Source organism: Corvus cornix, chromosome 2 (genome assembly GCF_000738735.6).
Source record: "Corvus cornix cornix isolate S_Up_H32 chromosome 2, ASM73873v5, whole genome shotgun sequence".
NCBI lineage: Eukaryota > Metazoa > Chordata > Aves > Passeriformes > Corvidae > Corvus > Corvus cornix.
The window spans coordinates 121596771-121622065 of NC_046333.1; the positions used below are offsets into that span (position 1 = coordinate 121596771).

Consider the following 25295-nt stretch of genomic DNA (forward strand, 5'->3'; position numbering starts at 1 on the left):
GCATTCAAAAATTAGTAATGAGATACATAGACACGTACACACAAGAGGTGGAACATATAAAATACATAGATACCGACATTTCATTTGGGGAGTAGCTGAGGAGAGGAATGGGTTGCTATGGAGCTTTATTTATCATATGTAAGATATGGAAGACAATTTCCCTGACTGACCATAAGGGCTGAGCAGCATAGGCATGGATGTCTATGCCACAGGTGTCCAGGTTTCAGACAAAGTACCTTCCATAGAAAACTAGCCTTGAACTCAGCACGGACAAGGACTACTGCTGCGGTTGCCATTCACAAAACTTCCGCAGGTAGGCTGGGAGAAAGTAGGCAGACTTTTTAAAAAATCATACATTTATATGTCCTCAAGACAGTAGGCAAGGAATTAAATAAAGCAGGTGAAAATTAGCACAGTAAATGAGCATTCAAAGTTTAACCTACTTTTTAGTGTGTTGTAATTGAAATCGTGGTGGCAAATGCTGCCCAGTCTCTTTCTTGGATAGCTTTCAAAAGAATTAGGAGATCTTTGAATAAAAACAATACAAAACAAAACATACAAAACAAAATCAGGAAGCTGATAAAAGTTTTGTTGGAAAGCCTTTATCCCAGCAGCAAAATGTGCAGCAGTGAAGGCTGAATCTCAGAGCCATAAGATGAGATGAAGCCTGGGCAACACAATGCAGACAGCAAAGCCACAGAAGAGCTGTTATGAAACCTGAGAAAGCGAGAAGAGCTGGAAAAGGAGAATAGCTTTCTAATCCAATACCTGAAATATAGTGGGGCATTACTGAATGAGGGAAAGAGACTTCCTCCCATTAACAGGAATTATCAAGGAAAAACAATAAAGAGCTATAAAATACTATGGAAAGCAGCAAGAGGCAGCAGGAGTAGCTGAAGTCTTGATTGCAGCCTGCTACCTTGCCAAGACTTGATGATAAAAATGCATTAGTCCATGCCCCATGAAGGGTCCTGGCTCCCCAGACGCTGCATTTCTGCTGCGGGGTTCAGCCCTCAGCAGGCCCTCAGCATGTCAATAGCGAGGCTGGGATGGCCAGGTACAGTCCTGTTTTGTGTGTTGTGTGCCTGTGCCCTGCCCGGGCTGGGAATAGGAAAGGAAAACTCTGAAAGCATGCTGTGGATCAGGAGAAAGTGGTGTGTGTCTGTATGGGAGGGGACAGTACATGGAAGTGTGTGTGTGTGTGTGTGTGTGTGTGTGTGTGGCGTGTTTGTGTGCATGCCTGCACATTCCCTATCTGGGAGGACCGTGTGTGGGGAGGTCTGAGAGGTGTGTGCATCCCACAGAGAGAAATGTTAATGTGGATTCACGCTTGTGTGAGAGGGGAATCCCCTGTCTAGAGGATGCCCTTAGTGTGGGTTGTGTGTGTGTGTGCGTGTGTGTGTGCATCCCCTGCGGGGGGCTCAGTGTGGGTTGTGTGTGTACATGCATGTGCACGAGTGTGTGTGTGTGTGTGTGTGTGTGTGTGCGTGCCCTGCCTGTGGCACTGGCACGGTGTCCGTGCGTGGCTGCGTGTCTCCGCGGGGGAGCGCGCATCCCCTGCCCGGGCAGGGTGCGGGGGAAGGTGCACCCTTTGTCTGGGGGCAGCGCGGGGAGGGGGCCTGCGCACCCCGGCGCGGCGCGGTGCGGTGCCGGGTGCGCGCGGGCGCGCGCAGCCCCAGCGCGGGCGGGGGAGCGCGGAGCGTGCGCGGGGGCGGGCGCGGCGCTCGGGCGCGCGCGGCGGGGCGGGGGGCGGGGGGCGCCCCGCGTGCCCCGGCCGGGAGCGGCCGTGCCCCCCCCGCCCCGCCGCCGCCGCCGCCGCCGCCGCGCACAGCCGCAGACACGGGCGGCCGCGCCGGCAGCCGGCGGCTCGCATGCAGCCGGGGATTACAGCGGGGCGAGGGCAGCGAGAGCTCGACTCTTATCCCCCACTCGCCCCCCCCCCCCTCCGCCCGACACCCCAGCCGCTCGCCGCGCGGCTGCTCCGGCGGCTTTTCATCTCCGGGGTAGGAGGGAGATGCCTTTGCCTTGGTTTTTCCACCCCCAGCCCTCTCCGTGCCGGGGGGGGCGGTGATGTGGAACCGGGAATGTAGAGGAAAACCCTCCCCGGGAAGGAGCGACCAAAACAAATCTCTCGCCGTGGCTTTGGCGGCCGCGCAGTGCCCGGGGAAGCCCGAGCAGCCCTTGCCAGCGCCGGGGAATCCCTCCTGCAGCCCCCGGCGGCGCCCCGGGCGCCCGCGGAGCAAGGTAAGCGGGAGGGCATCCCTCTTCCGCCGAGGGCTGCCTTTTGCTTTTATTTGTGTTTATTTGAGAGCCCAGGTCATCCCCAGCTCCCGCCCTGATGGGACTGTCAAGGAAGGCGAGAACTGCCTGCTGGCCGCGGAGCGCCCGGGCCGGCCGGGAGCGCGGCGCTCCCGCGGGGAGCCCCGGGGTGCCCCGGGCGCTGCGCAGCGGCGGCCCCGGCGCGGGGAGCGCCCCTGGGGAGGGGGCATGATCGGCGGGGCGGGACGGACACGGGGTGTCCTCCGCGGCTGCCTGGATCGGTCTGAGGGAGGATAATACAACCCTCACCCTGGAGCGCTTTGGAAACCGTTGTATTTTTGTTCCTTCAGAGCTGCTAAAGGGAGGGAGGGAATGACATTTCGTAGTATTCTACCTCCTGCCGTGGGTGAGCTCTACCGATAAAGGCTCGTCATTTGTTTCCGATGCTCTAACAGCGCTTGTGGAAACCTGATGATACAAAATCTCAGCCTTCTCGGTAGCTGTCGTTGGAATTACCCCATCTACCCGGGGACTGAAAAATCCCCTCTACAGAAGAAAATGTAGCATTGTGGTAGTCTAAAATATACTGCCATATAGGCTTTCTGTAGGTAGGTAGCATGCTGGTCCCTGGATTAAAAAACATAAATGTTTTTATGAATAGGCATGTTCATTGGCTACATGGTTTCTACAAACCATTCAGTGTGTTTCTTCTATCAGAATTTCACTGCCTGGGTGAAGGTAGACCTTTGTTTATACCCTATGTATGTACTGTCCATATTTATAGTAGGGTTTGGACTTCATTCAATTTAAGTTACATAATGATTAAGATACAATAGGCAGTATATATACATTTTCTTTGACATTTTAGTTCACTGCAGGTAAGACTGACTCTAGCAATACTGCCAAAATTGTCACTTTTTCCATCTTTGTGTAAGAAAGGAAGTGTCCATAGCATCAGGTGGAGACAACACTCCTCAGCAAATACATAGTCATCAAGACCTTGCTATTAAAAGGACACCTAAGTGAAGGATTTCAGTGACCCCATCCTGTAGCTCTGAGGAGGTGCCAGGATTGGTTTAGAAGAGGAAGAATAGCAGCAAGACTGGGCAGGCTTGGGGGGGGGAAATCCTGTCTGGTGATGTTTTGCATTAAAAACACCTAGAGTTCGAGTTTGCTCAGCTGGCGAGTCTGTCCAAGTTAGAGCAGAGCTAGCACCAAGCCTTAGAGGCTGGGCAAGGTCTGCAAAACTGAACATGCCACCAAGCCTGGCGCGCGATCTTCCAGGGAGTTTTAGTAGAAACTTTCAGGGGAGCAGGGTCAGTGAGTACATGCCACTTGTGAGATTTGTTTGTTCTCTGATCACTGAGATGTGCTAGCAAAACTCTGGAAGTCTTTCCCAGAGAGATGAGGTGCAATACAGAAAAAATAGTTTGTTTCTGGTTCTTAAAAGCTCTGTCTATTCTGTTCAAACAACTGATAAATCTGATACAACTGATAAACTCTCTCTTCGTTCAGGCTTAGTGGAACTTACAGCTGGCTTGTTATAATTTTTTTTCCCCAAAGAATGCTTCTGCAGGCAGCTCTCACCACAGCATCCGAATTGCTCTTGCCTCCTTTCTCAGCTGGACGCTGTCTCTGGAGCTCAGCAGGTTGCCCTCACTCAGACATATGCAGACAGTAAAACATCTTCAGCTCGAGATGAGGGAGAGGTGCTGTTTGGAGCAGCATGCTTCAGCCTGAACATTTCCATTCGCTTCAGCATTTTGAGATGTCCCATTGCCTCAACGTTGCCATATCGCATATATTTATTAATACTCAGCCTTTTTTCTTTCTAAGTGAAAGTTAATTGGCAAATTCTGGCTTGCCATTCGAAGCAAGGCGAGAGGTCAAGGTGTGCAATAGCTTTCTTGCCAACATTTGGGATTTTGCCAGATGGTTTGCTACTGTCACTTTTAGAAAAGAATCTTGATCTTATGTGACTTCCTTGAGCTTCACATAACTACATGTGCAAGTAAAATGTATTCCACGATGCTACTGTATTTAAAGCTACCTGCTGAAGGATATTTCAGCCAGTGTTTTACTCCGTCTGTTGTTGTTATATAAACAGCACGTTGGGCAGGGTCTGTCTGGTCTCAGCTCAGAGGAGGAATGCAAGCTGAGATATCTGGTGAAGGGAGCAGTGACTGGAAGTATGTCAGTGCAGTGGGATTCCACTGCAGACCACCCTGATGGTGTCTGCTCTACCTGAATACAGACCTGCTGCTCCCCACAGGCAGAGCTGGGAGCCAGAAAGGGAAGCACTTAAAGTTGTAAGCCACTTCAGCTTCATCAGAGTAGACATACATGCAGTCTAAAAATGAATTTTTGGATGTTTTCAGGGTTCACTTCTATTAATTCGTCATGTTATTGCATAATGTCTTCTGACCCAGCAATGCTCACAGCTCTTGGAACTAAGCAATGATTGCCTCTGAAAGGACTTTACGTGTTTGTCTGTTATTGCTATAGTAAGTTTTATCATTTTTAGGAATAAGATTTTTTTTACCTAATTGGTGTCTGAATATTATAAACATGTATGCATGATAAAAAACAGGCTGTAGTTTACTTTGTTGAGTTTTGCTGCTTTTAGTCTTACCAGGACTTACCAGGATATGAGCACCTTAAGAGAAAATATTTTTGATTTCCTATCTGTAGTGGGCATCTTCTTCTCGTGGTTATTGCTGGAGTAGTAGCACTGGGTATTTGATTTCTTGGATTTTATAATAAATCTTTGGAACATGTTGTTTTAACTCACATTTTAGTAGGGAGAAATGTGTGTTTACTTTGTAACAAGAATATTAACTTCAAACCAAAATAAACTTTCCAATATTAAATTGTGGAGATAATTTAAGATGTGCAACAGTGCTCTGTGGGATAATGTGAAAATAAATTGCTTAGGGCATTTCAGAGTAGATTTAATCCTATTGTAATTGTAGATTTTTGTGCAATCCCATAGCTTCCTATGTTTTTTTAATCTATAATTTTCTGGCTATATGGAAAAGATATGGAAGGAATTTCATTATTTTGAATTTTTTCTTCACTATTATGCAATTAGAGGCATCATATTGCATGCTATAATAGATACATTGCTCAGTCATGCTCAAATTAAATCTAAGTAAAATGCATATATATGACTAAAGAAAGAAATTGAATGGAGAAGCTCAACAACTCAAGTGTTTATTGAACAGGACTCGGAGGTTTCTTATCTTGGTTACTGTACGATGTCAGTCCCAGTATAGCTTCCCATACCACTAAATACCATAAAAGCCTTAGAGAGAGTATGCATCAGTCAAGATATTAAAAATACATTAAGCTTAAACCTGCCTGTATTCTTCATAAAACCTGGGAGGACAGCAAAGGCTATTTTGCTTTTAGTCCGCCCCAGTGCTTGCTACAGCACATGCCGAAATTTCAGCGCAAGTCACACATTGGCATCTTCCTGAGTTTTCACTTGTTTGCTGTGCAATAAATTCCTTCTTCCAAGACTGGAGGGCTGGAGTTTCTTAAAGGATGAGTTTCTTAAAGGGTGTGTTTCTTAAACTACTTTTGTTCACCAGCATGAGAACATGATGATGTTAACTGCATAATCAGAAAACAAAGAATGTTATTTTGAACACACTTCTTCGTGGACTATGGTATGAACAATAGGGAAACAATAAAAAAAAAAGTCTCAGGCCACTAAAATCAGTGGGGTTTTTAATTTATTTGTTTCTAATGCAGGAAATCTATATTTAGCCATAATGATAGATCAGCTGCGACTTAGGTGTCTGGCTTCTATACATCCCTATTCCTCCTCTGGATAACTATAAAGAGTAGTCAGTAGCATCACTGTTGGCACCAGCAAGAGAGTCAGAACAACAATCTATTAGCTAATAAATAATATATGTAATGCTGGTATAATGCAGCTCTGAGCATTTAGGAATAAGCTGTGATAAACAGCACTTGAACTCTTTACAAGGAACAGTGGCAATTGACCAATTTACCTCTCATAGTACCATGCCAGGGAAGCACAGGACGCTGTAAAATTGTGTGAGGGCATTTACAGTCCAAGCCAAGGCAGAGGGGCTGAACAGCTCTCTTACCACAGCACCAGCACGTGATGCAGAAGCCCCTAGGTTTGTCAGTGCTTCTCCTTAGGAAATCAGACTTGCTATTGCAGGGTGTTTTTCATGCTGCCATCATATTCAGGTACTAGTTTGTTAGGAAATAAGCGTCAGCCCTTTAGGTAAAACCATGTTACAAGGAAATGAATGCAAAGCTGTGCTGGTAATTAAGTGAACAAAGCTCTCAAACGTAATCTTCTTTGATGACACTGGAGATGAGCTTCTCCCCCTGATTGCCTAACAAGTTAAGAAATAGAAATCAGTTATGGCAGTACAGTCCAAATACAGAATAAATTTGCCTCAGAGCATTAATAAGGCAGTTCATAAAATAATATTTCAGAGTACATCATCAATAGTTAACTTATAGAAAATTAGCTGTATTTTCAATATAGAGATTAAAATTAGTCAAATGTGAGAACTCAAAATGAAGCCATAATGCTTCTTTTTACAAAATTTTCAATTGTGTCATTTGCCATCTTAAGGTATGAGGATTTGGTTTACCTGCAAGGTTGTTGACCTCATCTCACATGGATGTACTCTCAGATGACAGAATAATCCTGCTATAATTTATAGCTATACATTCAGTATAAATTTGCATATACCAGAGACATTTTTGAGCAGAAAGTGCTGGCAAGCTGCAGAAGCTAGAAGAATCCCACTAATGTATTTAAGCAGACTCAAAACAGTGAATAGGCTTAATTAGCCTTGAAATCACACAACTATGAATGACAGTATTGTACGTGCTTTTCCAGTGGTTGGTGAGATTAATAGCACACAGAGTTGCTCTACCTTGACAGGAGTGCCATCTATAAGGTCTTGCTTTCTGGAATATTTCCATCTCATGCTTTCTTCATTCTTATTATTGTTGACATAGAGCAAACCTCTTAAATGGGTAAGCTTTATACTTGAATTTATTCTCAGGACTAGCCTGGCTACTGATAGTCACTTTAGTCCCTATTTAGGCATGTCACTAAAGTAGCACTAGCAGTGCTGTGTATCTTCTGCTACTTCTGAACTAAAGAAGGGATGAGATTGTTTATAGATAACCTAGGCAGAAGCAAAAATATCTTGCTTTTGCTCAGTAACCTTATGGTTAGGGTACTGATGGAGAAAAATTGAGCTTTTAGGCGATTTGTAGATTAACATGATGCAAATAAATATTTCACGTCTTGTGATCCAAAATTACCACCTGCCAAAGGACTGGTCACACCCCTCAGTTACAGACTCATTTGTGTCTGTTGTCTTCCAAGTATAGGCTGCCTCATTTTTGCTCAGTAGGAATGAGGATGATCTCCATCACTGCAGCCATCCTGGGGATTACTGATAGCAGCAGGAGCCTGGAAGATATAAACCACAAGTTTGAATCACCAGGGATGAATGTGATCCTTCAGTGAATGTTTAATGACCAAGCAGTGACATCAAAGTGGAACCAAGGCCACCACCTCAAGGTGTATTTGAAAAGAGTAGGCCTTGTTCAGTTCTTTTGAAGGACTATTTTATGTACCTCTTGTAAGAGGAGGTTTCCAGGCTTAGAATATCGTGTGGGTGGGTTGTGTCCCTTTTGATCCTGCTTACAGGATCCTGGGCCTGGATGGGAGTTAAGAGCATCTTCTTGACTGTGAAGTATGGTGTTGATCCTTCCTTAGAGGTTCCCACACCCTTCTTTGAACTTGGGACTTGTGTGTTTAATATTAGAAACCCTGAACTAATGGCTCTGATGAAGCACATTTTTTAAGAGGATGCTGTGGCTTTTAAAAATACATTTTGGCTTGATAGAAGTAAATAAATTAATTTATAGTGGCAGTTTTATAAAAGTGTTCCTTTTAGCCTGTCTTGATTTCAGAATTATAGTAACAGTAGCATAGGGCTGTGCATGATAGTGAGTCCTCACTTTTTTTTATTGTCAGGTCAATTTGAGGGTCAAAAAATATCAATACTCCTGGTATCAGGTAGGACTAAAAGGCAGCGTAGCTTCTTCTCTACAGTGTTAAACTGGAGTTCCTAAGAACAGCTTTCCCTTACTGACCCCCAGACCAACAGTGTCTTTGTGCAGTATGTGGAACCAAAACAGATAAGGTCAGGAAGCAAAGTTTTCTGCTTTCTGGGTGACTGCTTTTCTCAGATTGGCAAAATTAGACATTGGATTGTCCTAGGCCCTGCACAGCAGTTTGTAGTGGTCATTCAGGATGTTTTTCAAAGGCATTCCATAGTTGAAGACATCAAAATGTTGAAGGGTTAGATTCTTCAGAAACAAGATTAGACAGAAATTTGTCTTAATTTTTAATGATAAAAGCTTTTTGTAAGGACTTGCTGATGCTGTGACCTCAGGGACATTTCCAGCTATGTACAAAGGCACTTGCCAAAAATTGAGCCACCCAAAAACCAAGGCCTTGATTCATTCCTTCATTCCTTCGGGGCTTCTGTAAAGCACCAGCAAAAGGAATCTGAGCTAGGATCCTAATGGATTGAGACAAATATCTCTTGAGTAAATTTCCCCCTTTCAAACTGTATTCTTTGGCCATGTCTATTCCTGCCTGTTGTCCAGATAGGTCTAGGCCTACCATTTACCTTGGTTGAATTAGGGAACAGACCAATTATAAATGGTTGAAAATGAAATTTTTGACAGAAGCAGCAATTGAACAGAAATGTTTTCATTTCCAAAGAAGTCACCTAAGAATACAACTGTTCTTTCCTTAATTGTAGATTTGGGATGGTGGCATTGCATGTTTTTCTTTGTTAGAAAACTCAACATTATACCAGGATTCTGGCCAAAATGCAATATCCAGAATTTTGGGTGCAGTTTATTTCAAAAAGAAACTTTCTTTTCAGGGGTAAAATCTGATTCTTTTGTAAGATTTGCCTCATTGCTTCAGACATCATTCTCTATGTATATAGGATAATATTATATGTTGAGTAATATTTCCCTGCCTAGAAACCTAGAATCATCATTCAGTACTACACTGTGCAAGCTTTTCTTCAGGAGAACAAAAAGACATCTGTGGAGTTCTTCACTGCTTTCAGATACTTGGCAGCACTGTTATTGGTAGGGAGCAGTGGAAGATTGAAGGGTTAGAGAAGCTAACATATTTAAAATAACCCTAAAACTAATTGCTTTAGAACAACTGGTTACACTAGTGCCTCCTCATAGAAAAAAATGATGTGTTAATAATCTCCTCCATCATCTTAATGCACTGCAATGCAATTAGGAGATTATGAAGTAGTGGACAAATAAATTGCAATTCAAAGCTCTAATTTATTAATATTAATATACTTACTATTATTAGTATATGTATACGTAACATCTGTAGACCCTCAGAGAATTCTTGGAAGCACCAATCAAACTTGTGGATCCAGAGTGCTAGCTGGGATATAAATATGTAGTCTGGTTTAGACCTGACATGAGGACCTTGCATAATCACATTTCTGTAATATCTCGTTGTTTGACATTAAAGAAAATGATCTGCTATTCGGCCTTGTACTTCTCTATGACAGCTCATCTCCTCAGAAGTTTCCAGGGGAGGCTAAATAAGAAGTGAAAGACAATATCTTTGGCAAAAGCAATAACAGCCCTTAGCAACCAATTGTAAACATGAATAGTAAAGTGCAGACATGATCAACAATTACTTCCTAAACAAGAGATGTTTCAACCTGCAATGGAAATGGAAAGGTTTTTTTAAACTGAGCAGGAACGCATCAGGATTTTTTTTAAGGATCATATAGCCACACTTGTCACAAGCACCAACAGCAGAGCTGCTAGTAAGGAAAGACAGAGAACCGGAGCTGAGCTGGAATAAAGTCTGGTGGGGATCTTGGTTCAGCACTGGATGGGCTACAAAGCCGTGTTCAGTACTCTCTTGAGACCTCAGTGCAGGCTGAGGGGGTGCTACAATCCCAGTGCTCAGATCCAGACTTGTGAAGAGGTACTTCTCAAAAAGACCACTTGAGTCCTAAATTCCATGAGTCTTGAAGTAAAATTACCCTGAATGCTCTCAAGAGCGTTCAGCTTTTAGTAAAGCAGTCTGCGTCACCTGTAGTGTGTCTAGAGCCCACCCACGTGGCTTTACCTTGTGTAGGAGCTTCAGTAAGTGATTACAAGTGCTATTGGGGTAGTTAGAAAACTCAGATAAGCCGAAACTGCCAAGCTTGTGTGACTGCAAGACTTTAAAAACGTTTTATCAGTTATACTTTCCCTCTTTTTCTGTCTTCTGTCACCTTACCTATTTCTGTCTGGGTTTTCTTATCCAAGGCTCTTAGGAAATATATAGAGTCTCAGAGTCTGCTGCTCCTTAGTGAAGTTCAGCTCATCCATCTAAAAGACACTTCTGTGCTCAAGATGGTGAGAACAGCGAGTTAGCAGACAGACTGATTTAGTTGATCTGAAAAGTTCGTCTATAAAAGGCCTCATCTTTTTTGAGTGTTTCCTGCAGATCCACAAGACTTTGTGTAGCCAAATTTTAAATTTTCACATACCAGAAATAAATAATCTGTGAGGTCTTTTATGAAATAGAAATAATCATCATTTCAGACCAGTTAGCCAACAGCCCCAAGAGCTGATTTTGCAGGATTTGCTCTCAAAGATTTGGAAGATCTTACTTCTCATAAAGCAACTCATCTCTAGCTGTTAGCAGAGCTCTCAAGGCAACAGGTGGGATTTGGTATTAGTTCATGGAAAGACTCAGCTCTCCAGTAATGGCTCTGACCACGGCTGTAGTCTGGCAAGAGCCAACCATTGCTCACAGAGAAGCTGTGTTACAGGGAAGACAGGCTAAGGCTCCATCTTTTCCCCCTCAGACCACGTTGCTTCAAGTGGTTTCACCCACTGAACCCTCTGAGGACTCAAGCTGAGAGCTGGCATCAGTAGTTTGGATAATCAAAGCTCAGCTACTTCTCTCCTGTGCATGCATGAATGTATTCTCAGATATGAATCTGAGACATACAAAGGATGCTCAGGAATACTTTGACATGTTTCCTGACACCTCCCGAATTTAGCTTGCCAATCCTTAACTATATGAGATGTGACTTCTGTAAAGGTGGGAAATGGAAATAACGAACAACTCATTTGAGAGGGATGCTTTTATGCAGAGTTTTAGCTAGCACCTCAGCCATCTTTTTAAAAACTGAAATTAAGGGAAACTTCTAGTAAAAGATCCCACAGCACACCATTAAGAAACTGCAGGTTTTCATATTTTGAAACAAAGAGGAGACATTTGAGAGCTAATGCTCAGAGAGCTCTCTACGGCAGCAGAGAGATTATAACAAAGCACATGCTGAAAGAAAAGAATCATACAATCAAATAAGCTGGCAAAAATCTGTGTGCTGAGTAAAAATGTGTTGGTTTGTCACAACTAAGTTGCTTCATCTTTTCTTGGCTCACTTGCTGGATCCCAGGTGGTAGGCTGTAGGAGTCAGATGTTGAAGTGGGCGCAGGCTTTCCAGGGCTCTTTAAAATCACAGAGTATCTCCAGTTCTCCAGACAGAAGGGACAATAAGGATCTTCAAATTCAACTCCATGCTCCTCGCAGGGTTACCTAAAACTAAAAACTAAACCATATGACTAAAAACATTGACCAGACACTCCTTGACCTCTGAAAGGCTTGGTGTCATGACCACTTCCCTGGAGAGTCTGTTCCAGTGCTCAACCATCCTCTGGGTGAATAACGTTTTCCTAATATTCGTTCTGAATTTCCCCTGACATTACACTTACAAAACCTAAAGCTAGTTTTTCCATAAAGTGTTACATATCTGCATTATATACAGCCTGACGCTCTGGTAAGTCAGTTTTAACAGCCAAACTAGTAAATGCAACAATTGTCTCCCCAGATTTTTCTTGATTTCAGTGAGCATTTTTGCATGTGAAGAAAACCAGCACATTGATCTTAGATTCTCCAGACCTGAAAAGAAAAATACTTTGAATGGGATCACTATTTAATAATCTGTTTAATGTTTAATAATTTCACAATCTCTCCTTTTTTAATCCAGAGCTTTCTCGAACTTTTAAAAAAGTAATTAAACATCAGTACATTTAGAACCAGACTTTTTTTAAAAGCATTCAAGACACTTTCAGTAAACAGTGAAAAACTCCTCTATTTGTTTTCAAAGCAAGGAAATTAATTAATACAAATTTTTCTTGAAAACAACTTGACAAATTTTGACAAATAGATATCTTCTGACAAAAACAGTTGAAGTTTGTCTATTAAAAGTCAGAAGAAAGCAAAATTGTTCCCTTTTCCTGGGGTCCTTATGATACAGCCTCTACTTAGGTACCATGTACTTTTTTTTTCACTGCTTTAAATGCAGTAAAGTGTGTTTATGTACTGTAACTTCCCCATCTTCTTTGGTGAAATTTGTATGGCAAAGATTGGGAGAGATGTTTATGACTAAGGCATGCAAGAGTGGCTTGGATGTGAATCCTTTTGGAAGAGAGGTCTTGCACATAGAAGGGACTAGCGTTGCTCAGGCCAGCTGGCACGGCGACCTCCCTGTATGCAGTTACACTCTCCTGGACTCCAAAGCAGGTGGCTGGAAACAAACCACTTGTTAGGGGCAGACCTTGAAGCATGTGGACTCTCCAGCCATCCTTGCAAACGACTTGGGAGAGTCCTAACTGTGCCGTGGCAGGCGATGCTCCGGCAACGTGACAGCACAGACAACTGGGCTCCTCAGCCTGAGAGTTTAATCTGCTCACGTAGGCATGCCCATTAAAAGTGCTGAAAATGCTGAGGACTCTGTAAAAAGCAGATATCTCAATCTGAGCAGCCAAAATTGTTGGATACCTCAGGCATCTACGACCTTCATTTCTCCATTATAAAGCAGTGGTAATAATGGCCTCCTACTGAAGGGGATACCCTGGAAGCACTTGGGTAGGATAGGGAGAGCTCCCTGAGGGAAATCCAGCACTTTGCGTGTAATTTAGGCCTTGCAGCACAAAATGCTGAATAACATCAGAGGCCAAATGCTGAATGAGAAAGATGAAAAGACATGGTAAATAATTGCCTGTTCATGTAAAGAAGAAGGGATTGAGGGGGGAATCACACCATTAACAGCTGCATGCCTGTGTTGAGGGGGAGGGCACTTAAGCTTCCTTCTGGCCTTCCCTAGCTTTTTGAGTGGCAGTCTTTGAAGTTTTCACTTTTATTTAATGCAAAGAATTGGCTTTGAATTGAAGAGTTTTATGTAATACCACAGGTATTTTGCTACAAAGTAATTTTATTATTTCACGGGAAGAATGTAGGGTTTATCTAGATTTGCTCTTATATATGGGGGTAGAACTTGTGTTTTTCTCTACCAATTGCTAAGAGTACTGGTGAGCACCAGGCTGGCTTTGCCTACCTCCCAAGGGGTAGTTACAGTTCTCACTAGCCCGTGGTGGACAAGGTGCATGGTGGCATTGCATACAGCCTAAAGGTTAAGGCAATAAGCTAAGCTGAAAAGTATTTTAAGCCTTCTCAGGAAAAAAAATCTTCTGAGTTAGTTGCAGTGGCTAAAATCCAGAAAGGTAACTTAATGAATTGTAAAGGTAACCTCGATTGTATCATTTTGTTATAATGAAAGATCTGGTGATTTTGTATTAAATTGATAATGTGGATTTTCCAGTTAGAAATGTTATATATTAACATACAGATGATTTCCTTTTGTGACAAGGTAACCCACCTAGTTGATCAGGGGAAGCCAGTGCGTGTAACCTTTTTAGATTTCAGTAAGGCTTTTGGTACAGTCTCTCACAGAATCCTTCTGGACAAAATGTCCAGCCCACAGCTGGATAAACACATCGTGGGATGGGTGAGTGCCTGGCTCATGGGTCAGGCACAAAGGGTTACGGTGAATGACATCAGGCTGGTGGCCTATCACTTGTGGGATTCTGCAGGGCTCCATCCTTGGCCCAGTCCTCTTCAACATCTTCATAAATTAATTGGGTGCAGGACTGGAAGGGATACTAAGAAAGTTGGCAGGTGATATGAAACTGGGAGGAGCTGTTGACTCCCTTGAGGGCAGGGAGGCCAGGCAGAAAGACCTTGACAAATCAGAGAGCTTGGGCAATCAGCAGCCATATGAAGTGTAACAAGGACCAGTGCCCAGATTCTCCATCTGGAATGGGACAACTCTGGCTGGGTGTGCAGACCAGGGCTGAGGTGCTGGAAGGCAGTGCCACGAAAAGGGACCTGGGGGTCCTGGTTGTTGGCAAACTGAGTATGAGTCAGCAGTGCCCTGGCAGCCAGGAGGGCCAAGTGTGTCCTGGGGGGCATCAGGCACAGCATCACCAGCCGGGCAAAGGAGGGGATTGTCCTGCTCTGCTCTGCTCTGGGGCAGCCTCACCTCAAGTGCTGGGGGCAGCTTTCGGTGCCACAGTATAATAATGTGAAGCTATTGGAGAGTGCCCAAAGGAGAACTATGAAGATGGTAAGGGGACTCTGATTCTGAAAGCTGAGGCTATTGATTATGTTTTTGTTAAAGGCACAGTTAAAACCAAGCGTTTTAGCCAAGGTTTGAGGAAAACCTGCACAGGAACAAATTTTTCAAAAAATTATCATCAGGGAACAAAAGAAGGTAATGAAGAAGAAAAAAAGGTGGGAAGACAAGCACTTAGGAAGCAAACTAAAAGAATTAATTTATTTCTTTTTAAGTTATACATTCTCCTTCTTGTGTATATTTCAATGAGAAGAGCTCTCTAAAAAAAGGCAAAAATCACCCTCATGGTTCAAGATTCTTCCTTTGGGAAAATGCTTTTTATATGATCTTTTCAGAGTGCTGCATGTTGCAAATGGTGGTTCACCCCTTGGTACATACGTACATATATACATAGCATGTTCTCAACACCAAATTTAATAGTGTTTCACTGGTGACTTCAGTGTGGCCACCAGGATTTTTTTAAGCTTTTTAGAAAAGCCACATTTCCTCAAGTAGGAAGATGCAACCAATAATTATACTGATAAACCAGAAAATGATTTATCAGCTTTACAACAGTCATGGTGACACTAGAATTTTTGCATTGTTTAACAAATTTGTGTGGTAACTACACTGCAGAAAAGCTAAAACAATGTGTAGTCTTGCATGTCTTTAGTTTCTGCAATCCAAAAAATAAACAAGGATGTGGTTCATTTAATATTAATCAGATGAGCTGCTTAATTTCTACTGTGTTTTAATTGATATTGCTAATATTAGGGTACACATTTTCATTAAAAAAAAGAAAAAGGAATCTCTGAGATACCATTGTGAGTAAAGTAATGAACTTCTCTAGAAAATGCCTGAAGACTTGACTGATTTCATGAAGGATGACAGAACCTCTTTATGAATTTCTTAAATTCTTGTGTTTTCTTATGTAAGACAACCTTTAAAGGAGAAACATACTTGTTCATTAAGGTCTGAAAGAATTTTTTTAAAAATAAAATTTGCAAATATTTCCTCTGTAGAGAAATATCCTCTCATAACTGTTTACTCTTTGTGTAGTTGTCTGTATGTCAGAAGACTGATAAATATATCACAGATCTCTAGGAGATGCTAAAATAGGGACATCTTGCAAAGACTAGAGTCCCAAGTTTCTCAGAAGTCTCACCATCATCCCCTTTCATATAAGGCAATGAGGAGGAGGGTAAAACCAGATAAAAAATTTAGCCTAAGACCAAGAGAAAAAAAGCAAAACACAAAACAACATGAAAGAAAGGGATATCTATTGTGTAAACCTACTGATGGCAGGGCTTTGATTTTGATAGGTCATTTATCTTTGCAAGTGAAGCTATCAGATTATCTTTTTCATGAATGAAGGTAAATGTTACAGTCTTAAACACTTATGTAATTAGGCACAGAAGTGCTTTGGGTTGCACTGGGAAATAAGGAGGAATCTTCACAATGAAGTGCTGGAGGCAGGATGGGAAGATGCACAATATTTTGGCCCTTGTGATTTTGAAGTAGGTTCAGCTTGACAGTGAAATTGGTAACTAAAATGGTAGTGTTCTGGGCTGTTGCCATCATTTCGCTTATGCACAAAACAAAACCCAAAAAAACAAACAAACAAACAAATATCTTTAGATATAAATATTACTCTTATAAGTAATTTTCCTCTTTTCTGATGTCTTTGGACATAATAGTCTGTTATACCTGAATTGTAATTGGCTGAGTCTTGTTTTATCTGTTGGCGGAGAAACTTTTAAAGTTTAGATATAATGAAGTCTAGCAATTTTGATTTTGTAATAGCAACATAGTCAATACTGCCATGGGCATGTCACAAGACACACTGGAATAATTCTTTGTTTTTCCTGATACTTCTAGTAAAGGGTTATTCTAGATCCTCACTGCTCTGCTGAGGATCTGGTCTATCTGACCTTCTAATTCTCTTTCAAATTTCTGCCTTTTCTCATGATGAGTTTGTACCCATTTGTTCTTGTGCCAGCTGGTACTTTGGTACAAATAGTTCAAACCCCTCCCAGGTATTCACTCTTGATGTATTTATAGGTAACAATCCCTCCCAGCACAACTTTCATGCTTACTCTTGAAAGAGGATCAAATTCTTGTACACATCAAATTCTTTTATATGCTGGACTTATTTTACTTCGAGCAAAACAAACCAAGCAAACAAAAACCCCCCAGATTGCTGCATTGTTGATTTGCAGAGAACAGGAGGAGGAAATGTCAGGTCTGGGAAATTACTAAGGAGGACTTTCCAATTCTTGTCTAAGCATTCTTTGGGCCACGATACTATTGCTAGGTTAATATTTAAGTAAGGCTGTGTCTGACAGTTGACAGCAGTAGAGCTGGTGGGTGGGTTTCCTTCCGGTATTCCAAATTTGGTGACAAACAGCTGCACTTCAGAGTTCACTGAAGCACTAGGCACAGTGAGTGAGGATTATTGAAACTGAGGTTGCTGATTGCTGTCATGCAGTCATGTCTGCAGCAATTTAATGGGTGAACAGTGGGGCAGAGAAGAGCCTTTCAGAGGATCCAGAGAGCAGTATGCACAGCCCTTGCCTATACAACATGTAGTACTGCTCAGTTGGGCACAAAAGAGTTAGGATTCTTTTGACTCCTTTGTTAAGAAATAAATGCTGTCTGGTGCTAAAAAAATACAGCTTCCCAGGATGGTAGATGAATTGTTTGTTGAATAACATTTATCCATGAAATAATACAGCAAACTAAGACTTAAGTTGGGACAAAGAGGGAAGAAGTTTGGTTTGGAGATTTTGATATGCTGTAATCGTTTTACTCTGTTTCAGTATCTCCCAAATTTGAATTTTTCAATAAAAGAGAGACTAGCCTCTATCTTTACTTATAGATATCCCTACAACCTTTTCATTTGCACACCTCACACATTAAATGGTAAGTAATCAGATTAAGCTAACAGAGTTGCATCAGAAACCGATTCTTAAAAAAAGAAAAACAAACCCAAGTCCATTGTACAGATTGTCACAACTGACTTTCACAAATACAGAAATTCCAGTGAGTTTTTCCTCTGCTTAAACATAGTGCTCTTAGCTGTTCCAGTTGTTCCAGTGGTTCTGGGTATTACCACAAAGAGTATCACTATAAAGAGGGCAAATTGCAATAATTAAATTTTCATCTGCATATGAAAGTATGGAGAGAGAGAGGGAGGGAGAGAGAGAGAGAGAGAGAGATTGGGGGATGCATTGTACATGGCAATATTCTAATTTTTTTTCTTTTTTAGCTTCAGGAATGGAGCTCTCTGTCTGAAGAGGACTCTGCCCAAATATTCATAGTCTCCAAGCTCATTTTCGTACAGACTCTGGTGTTAGAACTTCATCTTTTTCAAAATGGCTGAGAAGGCTCCACCAGGGATCACCAAAAAGTCTTCAAGGTCCACCCTTTCTCTCCCTCCGGAACCAGTGGAGATCATTAGGAGCAAAGCCTGCTCGCGGAGAGTTAAAATAAATGTTGGTGGACTCAACCATGAAGTGCTGTGGAGGACTTTGGACAGACTTCCAAGGACACGATTAGGAAAGCTCAGAGACTGCAATACCCATGAATCTCTGCTAGAAGTATGTGATGACTATAATCTAAATGAAAATGAGTATTTTTTTGATCGACACCCTGGGGCTTTTACTTCCATTTTGAATTTCTACAGGACAGGGAAACTACATATGATGGAAGAAATGTGTGCTCTCTCTTTTGGCCAGGAGCTTGATTACTGGGGGATTGATGAAATATATTTAGAATCTTGCTGCCAGGCAAGATACCATCAAAAGAAAGAGCAAATGAATGAGGAACTGAGGAGAGAGGCAGAGACAATGCGAGAGAGAGAAGGGGAAGAGTTTGATAACACCTGCTGCCCAGAGAAAAGGAAGAAGCTTTGGGACTTGCTGGAGAAACCCAACTCATCTGTTGCAGCAAAGGTAGGATAAACAATAGGCTTAATACAAAGACAGTAGCAAATGGTTTCATGACCCATGCATCTGGCTTGCAGGAATCAACAACTTCCACTAAAGTATTTAGAGAAAAGAAGAATCTAAAAACCTACATATCATTAAGTGAAAACACCCAAATCTGTCCTAAATGCCACTGAAATCAGCAGAAGGAACCCTGTTGAGTTCAGTCGTTTTTAGGCAACTGTTGTACTTTGCTTTTGCTGTATGTGATCAGAAGCATCTGTGTAATTCTTAATGGACTCCATATTAAACAATTCAATGAAAATACAGCCAGATCTACTTGTTTGTTAGAAAGCACCTGGTTATGAGAAACACCCACTTCAGTATTGCTTGGCCTGTTACATGCACTGCATAGGTGGTATGTCAGTGTTTGGTAGGTTGTGCTGGATAGGCTATCAGAGTCAACAGCTGGTCTGGCACGGTTTTACTATAGCATGTTTTCTCTTATGCTACATTTTTGCAACCAAGGATTAGAGTGTTTTGTATAAAAATACTAAATATTAATGCAAATATATACATGTATATATTTATATGTATGCATATTTATGTGTATACAGGTATATGTATATAAACAAGTATATATTCTATGCACTTATAGACACACACACACACAAATATATATGTGTAAAGTTTATATATATTCAGTCAGAAATGAGAACAAATTCAGATGAATCCTGGTTCCAGTTCTGCTGTCTTCAAACAGGCAAGTTGGCTGAAGTCTCACTGATACAATGGAAAAGTTTACCCTTGTTGTGGAAGTGGGACTGCATGCACAGATGTTGGTACTGCTATTTAAAATAAAGATTTTCTTGCATCTTGAGGAACTTAGTTGTTCTGTTTGTGATGTGAGGCACTAATTAATGTGAGGTAAATTTTGGAAGCTCACCTCCAGTTTGAATGACTGAAAATGAAAGTGTCTGATGTTTAGGTGTTCATGTTCAGCTTAACTGTGGCTTTATTTCCTTCTGTTGCTGTTTGTTATTGGATGCAATGCTCTTGGACTAAGGTAAGTATTAAGATATGATGGTGCAATGGACAAAAAAATGAGAATTCTAGCAAAGATTTTTCTTGCAATAGCAACTCTTACTATTGAGGTACAATACACAATTTTTTAAATTTTTCATTGTGAGATACCCAACTTTTTAAGCAAGGATGTTACTTTAAAAAAAAAAAAAGTGCCAGATTTTAAGGTTTCCAACTGGAATAAAAGCTTATAGGAGAAAAATGAAAGTATTCAGAATATTTTAGAAAACTGCATGAATACATTTTCTGCTTCCAAGATACGTATTCTGGGCCATATGTTCCTCTCCAGGAGAAAGAGCAGAGGGGAAGCAGATGGGCATAAGTTTTGCCAAAACGGGTTCAGGGAGGCCGTGTTACACACCGTGATCCCCTGGTGCAAGCTAACATCCATCAGCCCTCGCCAGCCCTTCTGTGACACAGCTGCTGCACTGGCTGCAGGACTCAGGGATCAGCTTCTCAGTCCTGCATGCCTTGAAACATCACCAGTGTGTTCCTGTGTTCCATAACAGACCTCTCGTGAGGGATATGGGGAGGAGGATCTCCTATGTGAGCCACAGAGCTGAAACACACTTCACGTGACCTGGGAGATCACCTGGTTGCGGACACTGCCTCAGAAACATCCAGCGGGCAGATTTGTTTGTGAAATATTTTCTCCTTTATGTATATATATATATATATATATGTACAGAAACGAAGGCAGTTGCCTCTCTAGGGCTTGAGACATATGCTTAATGAGTGTTTTCCTAAGACTAGGTAGGAGTCAACACAGTAAGATGAAGCAGATGAATAAAACAAAAGCAATGTACTGATTTTTAGATTCTTTGCCTGTGACTTGCTTTCATTCATTTGCATGCTGAATAAATGCAGAAATATAGGATAGTTAAACTTGTATGAGTGCTTGCCATTCACCAAACTGTTCTTATGACTTAACAGTGCCCCATCATGAATTTGCTTAAAAGGAGTTAGGCTGACTCTGAGCTTTTAAGAAAATACCCCTTTGGCCACTCCAAGCAGATTTCTCCTCAGGTTTTGCAGATGAAAGTGGTTGTTTCTTTAATTTCCCAAGATGACTAAATAATTACTTTTTACCTTTTTATTTCCTTTTTCCCTCATCCCCTAATTTGATTCAATGTTACAGATCTATTCCTTCTTGCTACAGGGAGTTTCACATTGCACTTGTATACATGTTGTAATGGTTTTCATTATTTCAATTGCCTTTTGTCTAAGTTAGTGCCATTTGATGTGGTTTCTGTGGTTCTGGTAGCTAGAAGTCACCATAATACATGCACTCAGTTTCTCTTTCTTGTCACCTTCAGTCTGTAAATACATATATGAGCCAAATTATAGTCAGATATGCCCATGGCAACTCAGACAGCTACAGAAAGTTGGCTGAATGACATGAAGGAGAGAAAAAACACATTTGAACTTGGGTAACATAAAAAAAGACATGGTGGTATCAGTTGGATGCACTTTGAAACAGACTGCATTAAGATCTGTGGCAAGGTTTTATCGGAAGCGTTTAGATAACACCTCTTTTAGATTTTTTATTTTGTGTTTGGTCAAATAAGTTGTTAGCTTGTCCTGACACAAGAGACACAACCATCTTCTTTCCTCTGTAGGAGTAGAAAGGATGGTGGGATTTTGACAGTGGCCAGTTGGGAGCCAAGTGAGGAAATACTACCATAAGCCTCTAATTCAAATATTAGCTCCCTTTTGAAGAAATGAAACCCTATGAATGTGCAAAGCTATCCTCCAAATGCTTGTTCAGTCATTCAGATCCTGTGTAGCATCCAAGCAACTGACAGGAGCAGCTTGCTTTTTAATCCCTCTCACATCAAAGATTAGAAATGTGAGATAAACACTCAGATGTGATTTGATATGTGACTGTGTCTTGCCACTTCTTGATTCTGCTAAGATCCCTTCTAGGTCTGATCCAAAGCTTACTGAATTAAGAGGGAGTCCTGCTTTGGATTAGGCATCTCAGGACAAATCCTGCACCTTTTGAGGTCAGTAAAGTTTTGCTATTGACTTCACTTACAGCAAGGTGAAACAGAGCAAGGTGAAACAGAGCAAGGTGACAGTGAATGAGCAGCAGGTATTTTACAGGATCTGTAACAGTAGATAGGAGAAAGCAAGAAGAATGTGTGGCAAGAGATTTTGTTTAGCTAGTAAAAAAAGGAATATTATAGGTCAAGTACTGTTGCACAGTACAGGCACACTTTACTATGTGAGTTTTTTAAATTTCAGTAAATACAGATGTGCACCTCAGTCACCAATTACCATATTAGAGGCACAGCAGTTCTTGCTTAGTCCTCACCCCAGGAAAGATCTTTGTGAATTCAGTAGACGTTTCAGCTGAGGAAAACAGGATTTACCTTCATTTTCCAGTGTTCTCATTCATAAGCTTTTTAAGTGGGATTACGATAAATACGTCCAGAAGTCCAGCCATTTCAGACATGTACAGTGCTATGAATGAGAAGAATGTGCTGGGATTTATGAAGGACAAGAATTTTGCATATTCTACATCCCAGAGAAGTCCTAAAGCCTGGTCCCCAAACCACAGAGTTTTGCATGAGTCTGGTATTCTCTGGTCCAGAGTAACATCTGAGTTTTTAGACCAGGTATTCATTTATACTTACTGGGTAACCAGTAGTTTGTGAAAACTGTCTTTAAAAAAAGAAGTTATTTTACTTATACTGCCAGCCTTCATTTAGTCTTTTATGTGCAGTTGCTGGACCTATAACAGCCTCCTTAGTGTAGCAGCAGCTCGGACCAACCTGTCAGTAGTATAAAAGTCCTCAGCAGATACCAGAATGAGCATTGACTTCAGCAGATGTGAACTTTGTGCAGCTGGATTACGTGTTTATGGTTCAGCACCCTGTTGAACTGGCATGTGAAGAGAGCACCTAGCTGAGCTGACACCTATTAACTATGTCGAAGTTATATTGTTCTATGCACTGCACTCAGAATCAAAGGAGCCTTACTTTGGAATGACCATGAATCAAATGAACCCATACATGTAATGTTAATGCACGAGCTCTTCCTTTCACTCTTGTTTATTGGGTCCAAAAACCTGATCCTTTTCTCCCAGTTTTTTAATCCTGGTGGAACTCATTTGGGCTAAATCCTAAATAAATATGGAATGTTTCTAGTGACGATGTTTTACTATAAATATAGAGTGACTGAAATAAGAAATAAGTGGAATATCCAGGAGTAACAAAGATCTTAAAGATATCTGATAGTGATTTAATGACCTTTCATCTACAAGAGTATTTTAATTACTTTACAGTAACATTATCAACAAATGACACTCAGATTTTCCAATTGGTATTTCATATTCCATGTTGTCCCTTTGAATACAACTAGAATGTAATTGATTGTGATTGATTCTACAGTTCTTTATTGTGCAAGTCATTCTTTCTCACATGAATATTTGCTTCAAGCTCAGTGTGACTACTAACTGATCAAGTATAAAAGGTAGTACAAAGTAATATAAAAAATTACTAGTCAGTCACATTCTGTCCTTAAATTTTTTCATAACCCCTGTTGATGTTCATACACAGAAGGGTAAAATATTGGCCTTTGTGTTTCTGCAGTATGGGGTTTGCTTTATTTAAAGTGAAACCTGATAGGGTTGAAAGTGTTCTTTGTTAATTCTGTTTGTTTCAATGCATGGCTGATTTGTCCTTATTTTATTTTGGTGATTTCTGTTTTTCTTGGGGTTGGTTTTCGGGCTTTTTTTTTGGTTTGCATTACAAACTGTAACATGACTATTACTTCTTTGTAAAAAGCACACTAATTTATCAGCTAACTAGTGGATTGTGGATTATAGAAGGTATAATTATCCCAAGCCTAACTGGAAATTGTGAGGACTTTGTGTGCTGTATTGAGTAACTAATCTCTTATGTGAAAAAACTCCTTTGGGGGGAAAAAAAAGCAGGAGCACAAAAGAGGAGCTTTAGACCACTGGTATTTATTTAGCTACAAGTGTATTATGGCTAGGCTTGCCACAATGACTTGCCAAGAGAGGGTACACCTATTTTACATGAAGGATCTGATTCTTATTTTCCACAAGTCTGTCTTACGTATAATTAACGCTGACTCTCATGCCTTAAACTGTGTAGAGCAGTTTAAGAGTGGTCTTAGGGTGTGTGGAAGTAAGCAGAGTCATTACACATGACCAGAACAGAACAGAGTACCATATAGGACATTTCATTATTCCTTTGCAAGTCCTTATAAATTATCTCCTGGCCTGTCACTGCTCATTCATTGGTGAACCCTAATTAATGGTATGCTACTTGTTCCTTTTGGGTTGAAGGTAACCGTATACGCTCAAAGGACTTTAGCAAAACTTAGCTGATTGGCATGTTGTGAAGAAGAGCTATCACACATCAGCAAACTGTCTGTCAGCAGCTGAATGTTTGCATGAAGATCTTAAAGTGTTCATGTGAAAGAAATACATTTGGTTATGTTCACATCCTTCATGTTATACGAACAAAATGCTTTTCTTGCCAATGTCCTCTTCTTAGTTTAGGATTACACGTTCTGTGTCATCCAGATTTTGTGACTATTTCTCCACACAAAGCTTATACCTCATGTGCTTTGCCATCTAATTGTAGACCAAGGATGAAGATGATACAGAATTAACACTGTATCTTTTTTAAAGTGTGAGGAACAGCTTTTGTGTTAGTTTAATTCCCACAAGTTTTTGTATTATATATCCTATACATCAGGGCATGATATTCATTGGAGATAAGTGTTCTTTTCTAGCTGATATGTGGCTTGAGCTTCCGTTTGACCTCTGGTTTCAATTTATTTTTGGGGGTGATCTTGTCACAAAGCTTTTTCCAAATGGATTACCAGGAATAATATCATTTACATTGTCACTCCCAATACATTATAGAAATTTGTCTGCTGAAAATAAGTTATGGTAAAGCACAGAGAATGGTCACTGGTAATAAATAAGTATCTTCATCTCACAATTGTTTCTGCTGAGGACACTCATTACCATTCTGTGCTTTTAAGGTGAAGTTATTTCTTGTGCCAAATGATAAAGTCAGTCAATGTGACTGTAAGAGAAGGAGATTATATTGGATCCTAGTCATTCATATTTAATAACTCAAGTGTTCTAATGTCTTGAAAGATAAGTGAATTTATTGCTTTTTCAATAGCTATTATATCAAGGAACAAAGAAGACTGGCAGTAGTTAATTGATTTTGTTTGAAGAACTTATGTATGCTCACTGCTGAGCTGGTCATTAAAAGATTATTTACCTTCTTTATACTTCTTATATGAAGTATCATGTAACCCATGATTCAGCAATTTTGGTCAGTTTAAGTGTCATGGAAATACAGCTACCATCTGATCTGTCTTCTCTGGAGGTGTTTAGGACCTCAGTTACATACGGGTTCCCTCCAGCCCTGAGATTTTATCAGTGGTGTGCAAACTTATTAAAAAACCTTACTAAAAACTACTGTCGGAATCAGTAGAATGTCCTTTGAAC

The 25295-nt window shown here is 41.0% G+C and overlaps 1 protein-coding gene across 1 annotated transcript in view; it reads left to right on the plus strand.

Annotated features, from left to right (window-relative positions):
- Positions 1 to 1842: 1842 nt before the first annotated feature.
- The window catches only part of KCNB2 (potassium voltage-gated channel subfamily B member 2), a 188983-nt gene continuing 165530 nt past the window's right edge, over positions 1843 to 25295 (plus strand). The window contains exons 1-2 of the mRNA XM_039548738.1: positions 1843 to 2244; positions 18052 to 18736. Of these exons, the coding sequence (XP_039404672.1) occupies positions 18158 to 18736 (579 nt within the window). The 5' untranslated portion in view covers positions 1843 to 2244; positions 18052 to 18157. The remainder of the gene's footprint in view (positions 2245 to 18051; positions 18737 to 25295) is intronic.